We start from the raw sequence: 13,123 nt of genomic DNA on the forward strand, positions 1-13,123 counted from the left end.
ACACTCATACTGAGTGTACTAGTTTCTGTTCTCAAAACATGGTTGATCATTTAGAATCAAGAACTCAAGAGATAGAGGTACATATTTTCCTTGATCTCTAGTATTCCTCCGACCATTAGACTACCATAGTCTTATGGTAATTTGTGCTTCTGTGAGATTTCTACCATCTGGTAATACCCCTCTTCACCCTTTCTAATAGGTATTGTCTATAGAATACTTCCATCAACCCAAAGATTCCTTTGTGACCATTACATCCCCTCCTTGGTCCCAGGTAACCACTCCTCTGGTTTCTTTCAGTATGGTTAGATCTTTCTCCCCCTAGAGTTTCATACATATTATATAGTATGTACTCATTAGCGTTTGGCTTTCCTCACTCAGCATAGTATTCTTTAGGCTCATTCATGTTGTTGCATCTATCTCTAGTTTATTTGTGTTAATTTCAGAGTAGCATTGCACTGCATTGATATAATTTTTTTTATCCATTCACCTATTAATGGACATCTGGACTGTTTCCAACGTTCAACTATTATGAATAAAGCTGCTGGGAAGATTTACATGTAAGTCTTTGTATGAGCATATATTTTCATTTTTCTTAGTAAACCTAGGGATGGAACTACATGATTATATTATAAGCATATGTTTAACTATAGGAGACTGCCAGTTTTCTATACCATTTAACATTCCCATTAGATGTATGAGTTTCAGTCAGCATGAACCTTTGACTTATGAAAATTAAATATTATTTGGTACCTTTACACATTTCCCTGAAAATGAAAGTCCTTAAAACATTTTATCTCCATCTCAACTTATATACACTACATTATGGTCTAGTCTTTTACTCTAAATATATTGTATGCCCAATAAGCTACTGTTATTATTTTATACATTCAATAGTCATTTAACATGCCCCATATATTTATTATTTTCACTTTTAAAATGCATCTTAATCCTTCCTTCTGGGATAATTTTCCTTTTGCTTGAAGAACTCCCTTTAGTGAGGGTTTGATGAAAATGAATTTTAGTGTTTTTTTTTTTTTTTTTGTCTGAAAGGGTCTTTACTGTTTCTGTTGACATCAGAGTAGTCTATTTATTATTACTTTAAAGACAATACATTTTTTTCTAGGATAATTTAAAGATTTTTCTCTTTGTTTTTTATTTGTTTCTTTCCAAAAATTTCACTGTAATGTATCTCTATCTTGTCTTTTAATTTATCCAAATTGGGTTCATAGAGCTTTTTGTAATTGTGCCTTTTTGTCCTTTATCAGGCTTGGACAGGAATCAGCCACTGTCTCTTCAAAAATTGCTTCTATAGCATTCTCTCAGTTTTCTTCTAGGATTCGAATTACTTCTGTGTTAGACCTTTTCAATAAATCATATATTGTTTCTCTTCTGCGTTTTATACATTTTTGTCTTTCTGGGCCTCATTCTAACTATTTTCTTTCAGTTCATGGGTTTTCCCTTCAATTGTATCTAAACCACTGAGTCTTTATCTATATATTCAAGTTTTAGAATTTCCAGTGTGCTTGCTCTCTCATGTGCTCTTTTTCTCTACACAAATACACTGTCTATATGATAGAATTATCATGTTAGTTTCACCTACTTAAACATGTTCATCATAGCAATATCTGGAGTTTTAGTAGGTCAGTATTTTTTAATTAGGTTATAAATTATATACAATAAAAATAGTTTGGTTGTACATTTCAAATTGCTTGGGCAAATGTACACAGTTGTATAACTACTACCTCAATGAAGATATAGAATATTCTACCAAACCAACAAGTGCCCAAGTGCCCTTGTACCCATTTTCAGTCAATCCATCACCCCAGAGGAAAGCACTGCTTTGGTTTCTAACACTGTAACTTAGTTTTGCCTGTCTTAGAATTCCATATAAATGAAATCATATATTATGTACTATTTTGGGTCTGGCTTCTTAGTTTGACATTATTTTTGAGATTCACTTATATTGTTATGTGACTCAGAGTTGTCAATGCACTGTATGAATATCTGATTGAACATGCCACAATATAAACACCCATTCACTTGTTGATATACATCTGGATATTTTCCAATTTGGGATTTTATGAATAAAGTTATTATGACCATTCTTGTATAAGTCTTTTATATATGTATAAGCCTTTTATATATATTTTCATTTCACTTGGGTATGAAGTGAAATACCTAGATTTTTTGGATAAATGTATTAATTTTCTAAGAAATAGCCGAACCGTTTTTCCTAAGTGGTTGTACCATTTTAAATCCTCACCAGTAGTGTATGGGAATTCCAATTTCTCCTCAACCTCACAAATATTTGGAATTGTCAGTCTTTTTCATTTTAGCCATTCTAGTGTTTATAAAGTGATATCTCCATGTAGTTTTAATTTGTATTTTCCTGATATAAAATGATGCTAAATATCTTTTCATGTTCTTATGGGGCATTTACATATATTCTCAGTAAATGTCTATTCATGTATTTTTCCAATTTTTAAAGTTAGATTCTTTGTATTTTTATCATTGAATTTAAGGATCTCTTTATATTTTTCAAACAGATGCCTTGTTGATCTGTATATATATAAAATATATTCTTCCAGTCTATGGCTTGCTTTTTAATTCTCTTAATGTTATTCTTCGATGAGTGGTAATTTTTAATTTTGATTAGTCAAGTTTATTTTTTTATTCTTCACTTAATTTTTTGTATACTAAGAAATTTCCACCTTCCAAAGGTTACAAAGACATTGTCCTATATTTAGTTCTAAGAGCATGACATTTTTAGCTTCTATATTTAAGCCTATGATCAATCTCAAATTAATTCTCTGCGATGCCATCTCTGTCATAAATCAAGTTTTCATATATGTGGGTCTATTTTTATTTCTCTGTAGTGTTTTTCTTTCCCTTATGCCTATAACACACACTCTTAATTTCTATAGCTTTTTAATTATTTTTGACATCTTGTGGGGCAAGTCTCTTCACTTCGTTTTTTTTAAAAAGACTTATTTATTTATTTTAGAGCAAGAGAGCACACACAAGGTGGGGAGAGGGAGAGAATCTCCAGCAGACTCCCTATTGAGTGTGGAGCCCAACACAGGGCTCGATCTCACGACCCTGAGCCAAAATCAAGAGTCAGACCCTTACCCAACTGAGCCACCCAGGCACCCCCACTTTGTTCTTATTTAGGAGGATATTGCCTATTCTTGGCTCTTTGTTCTTTTATAAATATTCTGCAATCACTTTTTAAATTAACGTTTTATGTTGAAGGTTCTTATATCAATGCAGTAAGTATAACTATGAACTCTAAACTCAAGTGAGACCAAGTTTAAATTAAAAAATAAATTCTTAACAAATCCTATATTTTACACAGAACCCAGGCCAAAACAGACATTATTCCTTATTGTCTCCCTGCACTGATTACTGTAGTTTTTTAGTGCTCTTTCTAGGGCATAACCCTTCAATGGTATTGGATTTATGGGATGAATCCTTGTATTCATTTCCTATGGTTTATGTAAAAAATTACCACAAATTTAGTGACTTAAAACAACAGAAATATCTTTTCTTACACTTTTTGAAGGCCAGAAGTCTGGCAGTTTTATGGGCCCCTTCCTCTTCTTTCAAAGCCAACAGTATAACATCTTCAAATCTCTCCAGCTTCCTTCATCAGACTGCCTTTTGCTCTGTAGTCAAATATCTTTCTGCCTCCCTCTTATAAAGACACTCGTGATTATATTTAGGGCCCAACCAGATAATCCAGGATAATCTCTCCATCTCAAGATCCTTAATTTAGTGCACATCTGCAATGTCCGTTTTGCCATATAGGGTAACATTCACGGGTTCCAGAGATTAGGACATGGATATATTTGGGGGCCATTATTTAGTCTACCACAGCCCTAGTTCTTTCTAATCCTAAACTTCACTCAGGCTCAAAGCCTTTCTTATGTAACCTTAAAACTCAAAATCTTATTTACCAAAACTAGTAGTCCATTTTCCACCTATAACAGTATCAGTTCATGTGATTAACACTCTAATTTTTAGTTCCCTCTTCCATTTGGGCCCCTGAGTATTTCCTTTAATTTATCAGCTCAGATATTTAAAAAGAATGTTTTCTATGTTTTATCTAGCTTTTCTAGGAGTTTGTAGAAGACTTTTCAGAGTATGTAGTTTGTTATATTTCTAAAAATTGTTGACTCATACATAGATTCTGTTCCCTCTACTTCACTAGAACTGTTCAAGATCACTAACAACCAAGCATATCACCATACTCAACAATTTCTATCTGCATCTTACCTAAAAACACAGAATTTACACCAAATGATTATTCCCTACTTCTTGAAACATTCTCTTCTTGACTTCCATGATATCACACCCTTCTAGTTTTTGTGGGTTTTTTTTCTTCTTTTCTTTTTTCCCTCTTTACAGGTTACTCTTGTTCTCTATGCTGTGGTCTCTTCTATCTGACCTAAAATGCTGCTGCTTCTTAAAAAAAAATCATTTACTATTTAACTACACAGTATAGCTTCAGGATATTGGTAGGAAATATTGGCCTTCTGTGTGGGTACTCAGCATATTCATGTGTATGCCTCACAGACACCACTGCCATGGAGGCAGTTTAGTAGACTAAAAAGAGTATTTTTCTCCTAAAAATTTTTACAGTGGGGGAAACAGGCAGAAAATGTTCTATATGTTTTAAGTCTCCCAGGAAAAAATGTTAATGATGTACAAATCTCTTTTTAGACACCAGTGACTTTCTATTAAAGAAAATTTCCCCGATTGTAGGCACTATTGAAAAATCCTTCAAACTTTGTGTAGCCTTTACTGATAATTTGTATTTTCAAAAAAGCTAGAGGAGAAATAGCAATGCCAGATGCTTATACAAAAAAAATGGATCATAAAAAGCCCCCAATCCACTTCTCTGTTGTCAACTTAGTTTCCCACTTGTCACCTTCTCCAGCTCTGCCCACTAATTTCCTCTTTTTCACCGAAGGCTCAGTCCCTCCCCAGTTCCTGAAGCAAACCTGACTGAGAGAGGAAGCATTTTAGTAACCTTACTATTCCACCACTCTTCTATTCCCACTTTTTTTTTTTTTAAGAATTCAGTTACTTGAAACACCAGGATCTGATGACTCAGTTACTAATGCTGGGCCCAGGCATTGCTTCCATCCACTTTCCTTAACCCTACTCTGACAGTCCATCATAAAACTTTGCCAGTGCCTTCATCTGCCCATTCTCCATAAAACAACACTCACCAAAGACCGTACGGGCAGGGACAGACTCTCTGTTGAGCCAGAAAGACACTTGTGACAGAATGACAGTCATAATACATGGCAAGTAGGTCTGGATCACAAAATAGCCAATTTTTCGCTTGAGATGGAAGTGGGTTGTCATGACGACATATTCTCCTGGAGAGAGAGTAAAATTAGGCAATATATAGCTGAGTAAACATTGTTAAATCAAGGTGGACCCCAATTCAGTTCACCAAGTTCTTTAACCTTATACTCAAAACAACACATTCCAGCACCTTCCAAGTTCACATAACCAGATCTCTTTAATAATCATGAAGTAGTGCATTTTTATGCAAAAATATATGCCAACACTGTACCAACACAGCTTGCTCAGAGCAATTCTGACACAGATTCATTCAAATAAATCAGTGTCTTAAATAATAATAAATAACAGTCCTTCTACAGCATTTGCTATGTGACTGGTACTCTTCTAGCACTTTAACATTTAACATCTTAAAATACTTAATGTTTATAACAATGTTATAAAGTAGACACTATTGTTATCCTCATTTTATGGTGCAGTAAACTGAGGCAAAGAGAAATTGAGCAATTATATAAGGGTATCCAGCTACTAAGCAGTGGAGTCTGAATTCAAGACCATATGGGTTAGTTCCACAGTTTATGCTTTTTAACCACAATGCTCTGCTGTTTGAATGGACTTAGAGTTAGAACCAAAAGTTCATATAGCAGAATGTGGGCTGGCCTATATCACCCCACTCCAAAACAAGAGTGAACACTTATTGAACTCTTACTATATGCCAAACAACTTTGAGAGTTTTGTCTCTGCCCTTCCTCTCTCCCTCTCTCTCTCTAATTTTTTAATAAAAAAATTAAAAAAAAATCTTCTGCCTAGACTTCCTACTTGTTATAGGTTGAATTGTGTCTCCCAGAAAGATATGGTGAAGTCCTAACCCTGAGTACTTCAGAATGTAACCTTCTTTAGAAAAAAGGTTGTTGCAAGTATAATTAGTTAAGATGAGGTCATACTGGAGTAGGATGGTCCTTAATCCCCTATGACTGATGTTTGTATAAAAAGAAGACAAATACACACAGGGAGATATATGATCATGTGGAATATTTAATATATAAAATATATAATAAATATTCATAAGTTAGTTATATTTTATAGATCTGAAAGACAAAGCAAGTGGACTTTTCAAAAACTTATCAAATCAAGCATTTGTTTTAAATAACTGAATATTTTTTTCAGTCTTCTTTTCTAGCCTTCTCTCTTTCAATTTCTTTCTTCCTATCTCATTTCTAAAGAAGCAAAGAGCATGCCTAAGATGAGCAGATGGTGAAATAGGACATCCCTGGCTCTGGTATCCCATCACAAATATATGGATTAGCAACTATCTACAGACAATAATACTTTTGTGAAAATCCCAGAACAAGGGATTAAAACCAAAACACCTTCTTTGAGCACAAAATCCAAGAAAAGCCACATTAGAAAGGTAAGAGAAGTGGCTTCACTGCACCACCTACTTCCCTCCCTCAGGCCAGCCCAATGTGGCACCTAGAGGGTTCCTCTGGGTCTATGGTTTCTCTAGTGGGAAAAGGAAAGCCTAAGGCAGATACACAGTTTCCCCCAGCATTCCAGAGCATTCCTCCAGAGGCCTACTTCTGCCTTGCCTCATGGGGAATACTGGGAGAATCAATAGGGCTAGACCATTTGGGGTCAACTAGGAACAAAGAAGGGGGAGTGGTGAAACTTCCAGCCACCTGTGCTTGGATCTTGGCAGTGATACCAGGTCCCTGCTAGCAAACTCGCCTGATCAGAGTTTAGCCAGCAGTCTGTCCCTACCTGTACAGGAAACCCAACCTCTCAAAGCAGCCTGTAGCTCTGGCTAACAGATAAGTACAGGCAGAGGTACTGCCCAACAGCAGAGTTTGGACCAACAGCACAACTCCAGCAGAGACCTTACCCAGTGATGGTAGTCTAGACAAAAGGATCATACCCCTTGGTGTCCTGGTGCCCTCACCCACCAAAATGGTGACTTCCACAGATCTAAAACACCCTGGCTGTCTTGCCTGGGGGTCATGGTGACCTCCAACTACCAAAATGGAGAACTCCATGGGTCAAAACCTCTGGTTGCACTGCTGAGAGGGAGATGGGGGGTCGTGGCACTCCAACCACCAAAATGGTGACTTCCATGAGTTGAAACAGGCCCATTGTAATACCTGAGGAACCTTGCCCCCAAGCTGTAGAGCATGCTGGGGTTAACCTGTGTTTCAAAACAGTGTGGCACCCAACTGCTGTAAGTAGCTCGTCTCCCATACAACAGAGGCTCCCTGTGGCCCTGCTGAACAGTGGAGCATAGACCACTGAATCATGAATAGAAAATCTAAATGGATCAATACAGCGCAAGGAGATATAATCAGTAATTAACACCTCCCAATAAAGAAAAGCCTAGGATAAAATGGCTTCATGGGTAACCAAACATTTAAAGAAGAATAAATGGCAGTCCTCCTTAAACTCTTCCAAAAAACTGAAAAGGAGAAAATGCTTCCAAACTCATTTTAGAAGGCTAGCATTGCCCTGACACAAAATCAAATAAAGACTTAGAATTAAAGAAAATTACAATTGACTCTTAAACAATGCTGGGGTTAGTGACACCAAAACCCCACACAATGGAAAATCTGCCTATAACTTCTGACTCCCCCAAAATTTAACTACTAATAACCTACTGTTGACCAGAAGCCTTACCAATAACAGTAGATTAACACATATTTTGTACGTTATAAGTATCATATACTGTATTCTTACAATAAAGTTAGGAAAATAAAATGTTGTTAAGAAAATCATAAGGAGGAGAAAATACATTTATAGTACTGTATTTATTGATAGTGTAAGTTTACCTCATCTATTTATAAGACAAACCATCTGTTAGAGCCTACATCAATATTGTCTTACATAATGCAAAACACTATAAATGCTATACATGTTACTGACACTACACATCAAAAATGAAAATATGTGAAAAAGGAATATTTATTTACAAGTATAACAATTCATACATTGATATCAAAGAAGCAGCAATATGATTGCTTTATGGTAGCCTAGTATAATCAATATAATTGCTTCATGGTGGCTTAACCCATATACTCATGAATGAATTGTCATAAAATTTTTATGGCATACAGTATTACAGTCATATTCATAATATGGTATTGGAAACATTGTTACTTAAAAAAAAACACTTGCCTGTGATGATAGGCTGATATGCATTGTCTCCAATTAGAAGAGAGAATTACTATATGGTAATGTAATTCTTTGAAAGCAAAGTTATAAAACAGAAAACTAACACATTATTAATTTTATATTAAATACCACTCACTTTATGCCTATGTAAGGATCAGCTATCCACTTCCATACAAGTCTTACACATGATGTTCTTCATAATGAATATTTATGTGATGATGATGACACAAAAATGTCTCATACAATTCTTGCTGTACAGTTATTAGAAAAAAAACAAAAGATATTCACATGAGGACAAAAAAACACAACAGATAATAAGTTTATTAACTGTATGCCATGATGATTATTTACTATTCATTAAGTGGAATTGTTGAAACATTGTAAAGGTCTTCATCCTCCTTGTCTTCTGGTTTAGTAGGTGGAGGAGGAGAAGGAGGAATTAGTCTTGCTGTCTCAGGGGTGGCAGAGATGGAAGTAGTGGAGGAGATGGAAGGGGAGGTAGGAGAGGCAGGCACACTCAACGTAACTTTACAGAAATACATTGTAATGTCTGTCTGATTTGTTTTTCTCATTTTTCCAAAAATGTTTCTATATGATACCAACCCTTCTTCCACCACTTGTTTTAATTTCAGTGCCCATATCATAGAAGGGTCCATGTCATAAAAAATGTCAAAAGCAGTCTTGAATAATTGGAATCCTTTTTATATGTTGTCTAATGTCAATTTGTTTTCTGGCACTACTTCTACATCTTCTTCCTCACTTTCTGGCACTGCTTCAGAAGCACTCGTATCTCCATCAAGTTGTCTTCTGTTAATTCCTCAGATGTGATGTCTATTAGCTCTTGAATTTCTCCAAGATCAATATCTTGAAATCTTTCAATTCCCACTTTTTTTTTTGCCATATCACAATCTCTTTCATTATTTCTTTAGTTCTATCATAAATCATGTGATGTCATGCACAACATCTGGACATAGTTTTCTCCAGCAGGAATTCATTGTTTCAGACTTGATGGCTTTCATGGCATCTTCAGTGTTATAATCCTTCCAGATTTTCATGTTGTTCTCTATATTGGGGTTCTCCTGCATAGGGTTGATGATCTTTTACATAGAGTGCCATGTATAATGAGACTTAAAGGTCCTTGTGCCCTCCTAATGCAGAAGCTGAATTAGAGGTGTTGTGTTTGGGGACAAGTAGACCACTTCAATACTTTTGGTGTTGAACTTATGGGTTTCTAGGTGGCCAGGTGCATTGCCCAATATCAAAAGAACTTTAAAAGGCAGTCCCTTTCTGACAAGGTACTTCCTGACTTCAGGGACAAAGCACTGATGGAACCAATCCAGAAAAAGTGTTTGCATTGTCCAGGTCTTCTTGTTGTACAACAAAAATACTGGCAGCTGGTGTTTATCTTTTCCCTTCAAGGTTGGAGGGTTAGTAGCTTTATAGATAAGAGCAGTCCTGATCATTAACCTGACTACATTTACACAAAACAGTAGAGTTAGTGTGTCCTTCCCTTCCTTAAGTCCCGGTGTTCTCTTCTCTTCCTTACTAATAAATGTCTTTTGTGGCATTTTTTTCCCAGCATAGGGCACTTTCATCTGCATTAGAAACCTGCTTGGACAAATATCTTTTTTCCTTAGTGATTTTTTAATGGTGTCTGGGAACTCAGCTGCCTCTTGGTTGGCAAAAGCTGTTTCTCCTGTTATTTTGACATTTTTAAAGCCAAAACTCTTTTTAAAATTATCAAATCATCCTTTTCTGGCATTAGGTTCCCCAACTTTAGACCTTCCTTTTACTTTAAATTGTTATAGAATGACTTCACTTTTTCTTGAATCATATTAGAGTCTATAGATATGCCTTTCTTATAGCAATCCTGCACCTGCATAAAAGCTGCATTTTCAATGAGAAAAAGGTAATTTCACAAAAAGTACAAGGTTCTCGTACCTACAGATGTGGTTGCAGTGATAACTTCATGAATTTCCTTTTCTTTTTTTTATAATCGTCCTTATGCTGGATTTATTTACCTTGAAATGGTGGGAAACTTCGGCTGTAGACCTCAATCTATAGTACATATCAAGCAATTAAACTTTTTCTTGTAATATCATGACTTTTCTCTGCTTCTTGGGAGCACTCCAGAATCACTATGGTACTTTGTATTGTTTCCATGGTGTTATTCAAGTTTCATGGTATTGCACTTAACATGATGAAAAATATGCAAGAACCATGAGAGATCACTTTTTACCGTAATACACAATTTACTGGAGGGATGAACTGCTCACAAGGAGATGATTAGCATCACATAGTGTTTTAAGTGGATACTCACAACACTTGATCTCACTGCAATAGCAACAGGAGGTGGCTATAAAATTCTTAATGTAGTACAATATATACTGTGGTTCATTTTATGCAGTTATGATTTAACACTGCATCTTGACATTTGTTTACATTTTTCTCAGCCGTGAATGGTGCCATGGACCATCTGTGTATATGTGCATAACTTTTGATAAATTTTAACTTTTTATAATAGATTTGTGTATATTTTATGGTAGTGAATAATAAGATAGACTAATATCTACATATATTTTTTGCGTTCATGACATATCAAACTTATCCTAATTTTTTTTATATTTCTAGGCTATGTGGTTTATCTGTGAGTTTCCTTAAATTGTTACAAATTTCCAAACATTTTTCCAATATATTGGAATCCACATTTAAGTAGAATCATGTAGTTCAAACTTGTGTTGTTCAAAGGTCAACTGTACAGGCCAATATCCCTGAAGAATACAGACACAGAAATTCTCAACAAATACTGACAAGCCAAATTCAACAGCACTTTAAAAGAATCAAACACCATGATCAAGTGGGATTTATCCTGGGATGCAAGAATGGTTAAACATTCGCAATTCAAAAAATGTGATATATCACATTAATAGAATGAAAGAAAAAAAACAAATGATCATTTCAATAGATGCAGAAAAAGCATTTAACAAAATTAAACATTCATTCATGACAAGAACTCTTAACAAATTGGGAATAGAAGAAATATACCTCAAGGTAAAAAAGTCCATATATGACAAGCTCACAACTAACATTGTACTCAGTGGTGGGTTGAAAGCTTTTTCTCTAAGATCAGGAAGAAGACATAAGTGTCCACACTCACCACTCCTTTTCAACATAATACTGAAAGTCCTTGCTGGAGCAATCAGGTAAGAAAAAGAAATAAAAGGCATCAGAATTGGAAGGGAAGAAGTAAAATTATCTCTATTTGCAGATGGTATAATTTTATATATATAAAATCCTAAAGACTACACCAAAAAACAAAACAAAACCCTGTTAGAACCAATCAACAAATTCAGGAAAATTGCAGGATACAAAATTAACATACAAATTTAGTAGTGTTTCCTTTTTTAATTTATTTTTTATTTTTTAATATTTTATTTATTTATTTGAGAGACAGTGAGCAAATGAGAGAGAGAGAGAGAGAGAGAGAGCGCAAGCAGGGGGAAGGGCAGAGGGAAAGAGAGAAGCAGACTCCCTGCTGAGCATGGAGCCCAACGAGGGGCTCCATCCCAGGACTCCAGGATCATGACCTGAGCCAAAGGCAGACGCTTAACTGACTAAGCCACCCAGACTGACCCAGTAGTGTTTCTATATACTAACAACAAAGTACCTGAGAAAGAAATTAAGAAAACAATTCCATTTATAATAGTATCAAAAATAATAAAATACTTAGGAATAAATTTAACCAAGGAGATGAAAGATCTGTATACTGAAAACCATAAGTCATTGATGAAAGAAATTGAAGAAGACACAAATAAAAGATATTCTGTGTTCATAAGTTAGAAGAATTGATATTGCAAAAAATGCCCACATTACCCAAAGTGATACACAGTCAATGCAATAACCATCAAAATTCCAATAGCATTTTTCACAGAAATAGGAAAAACAACCTAGAATGCATATTGAACTACAAAAGACTCTGAATAGCCAAAGCAATTTTAATAAACATAAAGATGGAGACATCACACTTCCTAATTCAAATTATATCACAAAGCTATAGTAATCAAAACTATGGTATTGGCATAAAAACAGACACATAGATCAATGGAACATAATAAAGTACTCAGAAATAAACATGTATATATGTCAACTAATATTTGACAAGGATGCTAAGAATACAGAATGGGAAAAGAATAGTTTTTTCAACAAATGGTGGTGGGAAAACTGGATATCCACATGCAAAAAAATGAAATTTGACCCCTATCTTGCAAATTAACTCAAAATGAATTAAATATTTAATGTAAGACCTGATACCAAAAGCACAGGCAACAAAAGCTAAAATAAACAAATGGGACTGCATCAAACTAAAAAGCATGTTTATAGCAAAGGAGACAATTAATAAAATGAAAAGACAACCTGCAGAATGGTAAAAATTGTTTGCAAACCATATGTCTGATACAGATTATACTCCAAAATATATAAAGAACTCCTACAACTCAATAGCAAAAAACCAAAACAAAACAAAACAAAAATCCAATTAAAAATGGGCCAAGGACCTGAATGGAATTTTTCTGAAGACATACAAATGGCCAACAGGTACATGAAAATATGTTCAATATTACTAATCATCAGGAAAATGCAAATCAAAATCACA

The 13,123-nt window shown here is 34.9% G+C and overlaps 1 protein-coding gene across 4 annotated transcripts in view; it reads right to left on the reverse strand.

Moving 5' to 3' along the window:
* GABRA3 (gamma-aminobutyric acid type A receptor subunit alpha3) overlaps positions 1-13,123 on the reverse strand; it is a 401,128-nt gene that overhangs the window by 44,288 nt on the left and 343,717 nt on the right. For 3 of the 4 annotated variants that reach the window (XM_073887882.1, XM_073887884.1, XM_073887885.1), the window contains one exon: positions 5,235-5,387. The exons of the other annotated variant lie outside the window; for it this stretch is intronic. In XM_073887882.1, coding sequence (XP_073743983.1) covers positions 5,235-5,387 — 153 coding nt within the window. The remainder of the gene's footprint in view (positions 1-5,234; positions 5,388-13,123) is intronic. 4 annotated transcript variants of the gene reach the window in all.

This window comes from Callorhinus ursinus, unplaced genomic scaffold (genome assembly GCF_003265705.2).
Source record: "Callorhinus ursinus isolate GAN/ISIS: 27379988/994484 unplaced genomic scaffold, GSC_fseal_2.0 scaffold84, whole genome shotgun sequence".
NCBI classification, from domain to species: Eukaryota; Metazoa; Chordata; class Mammalia; order Carnivora; family Otariidae; genus Callorhinus; species Callorhinus ursinus.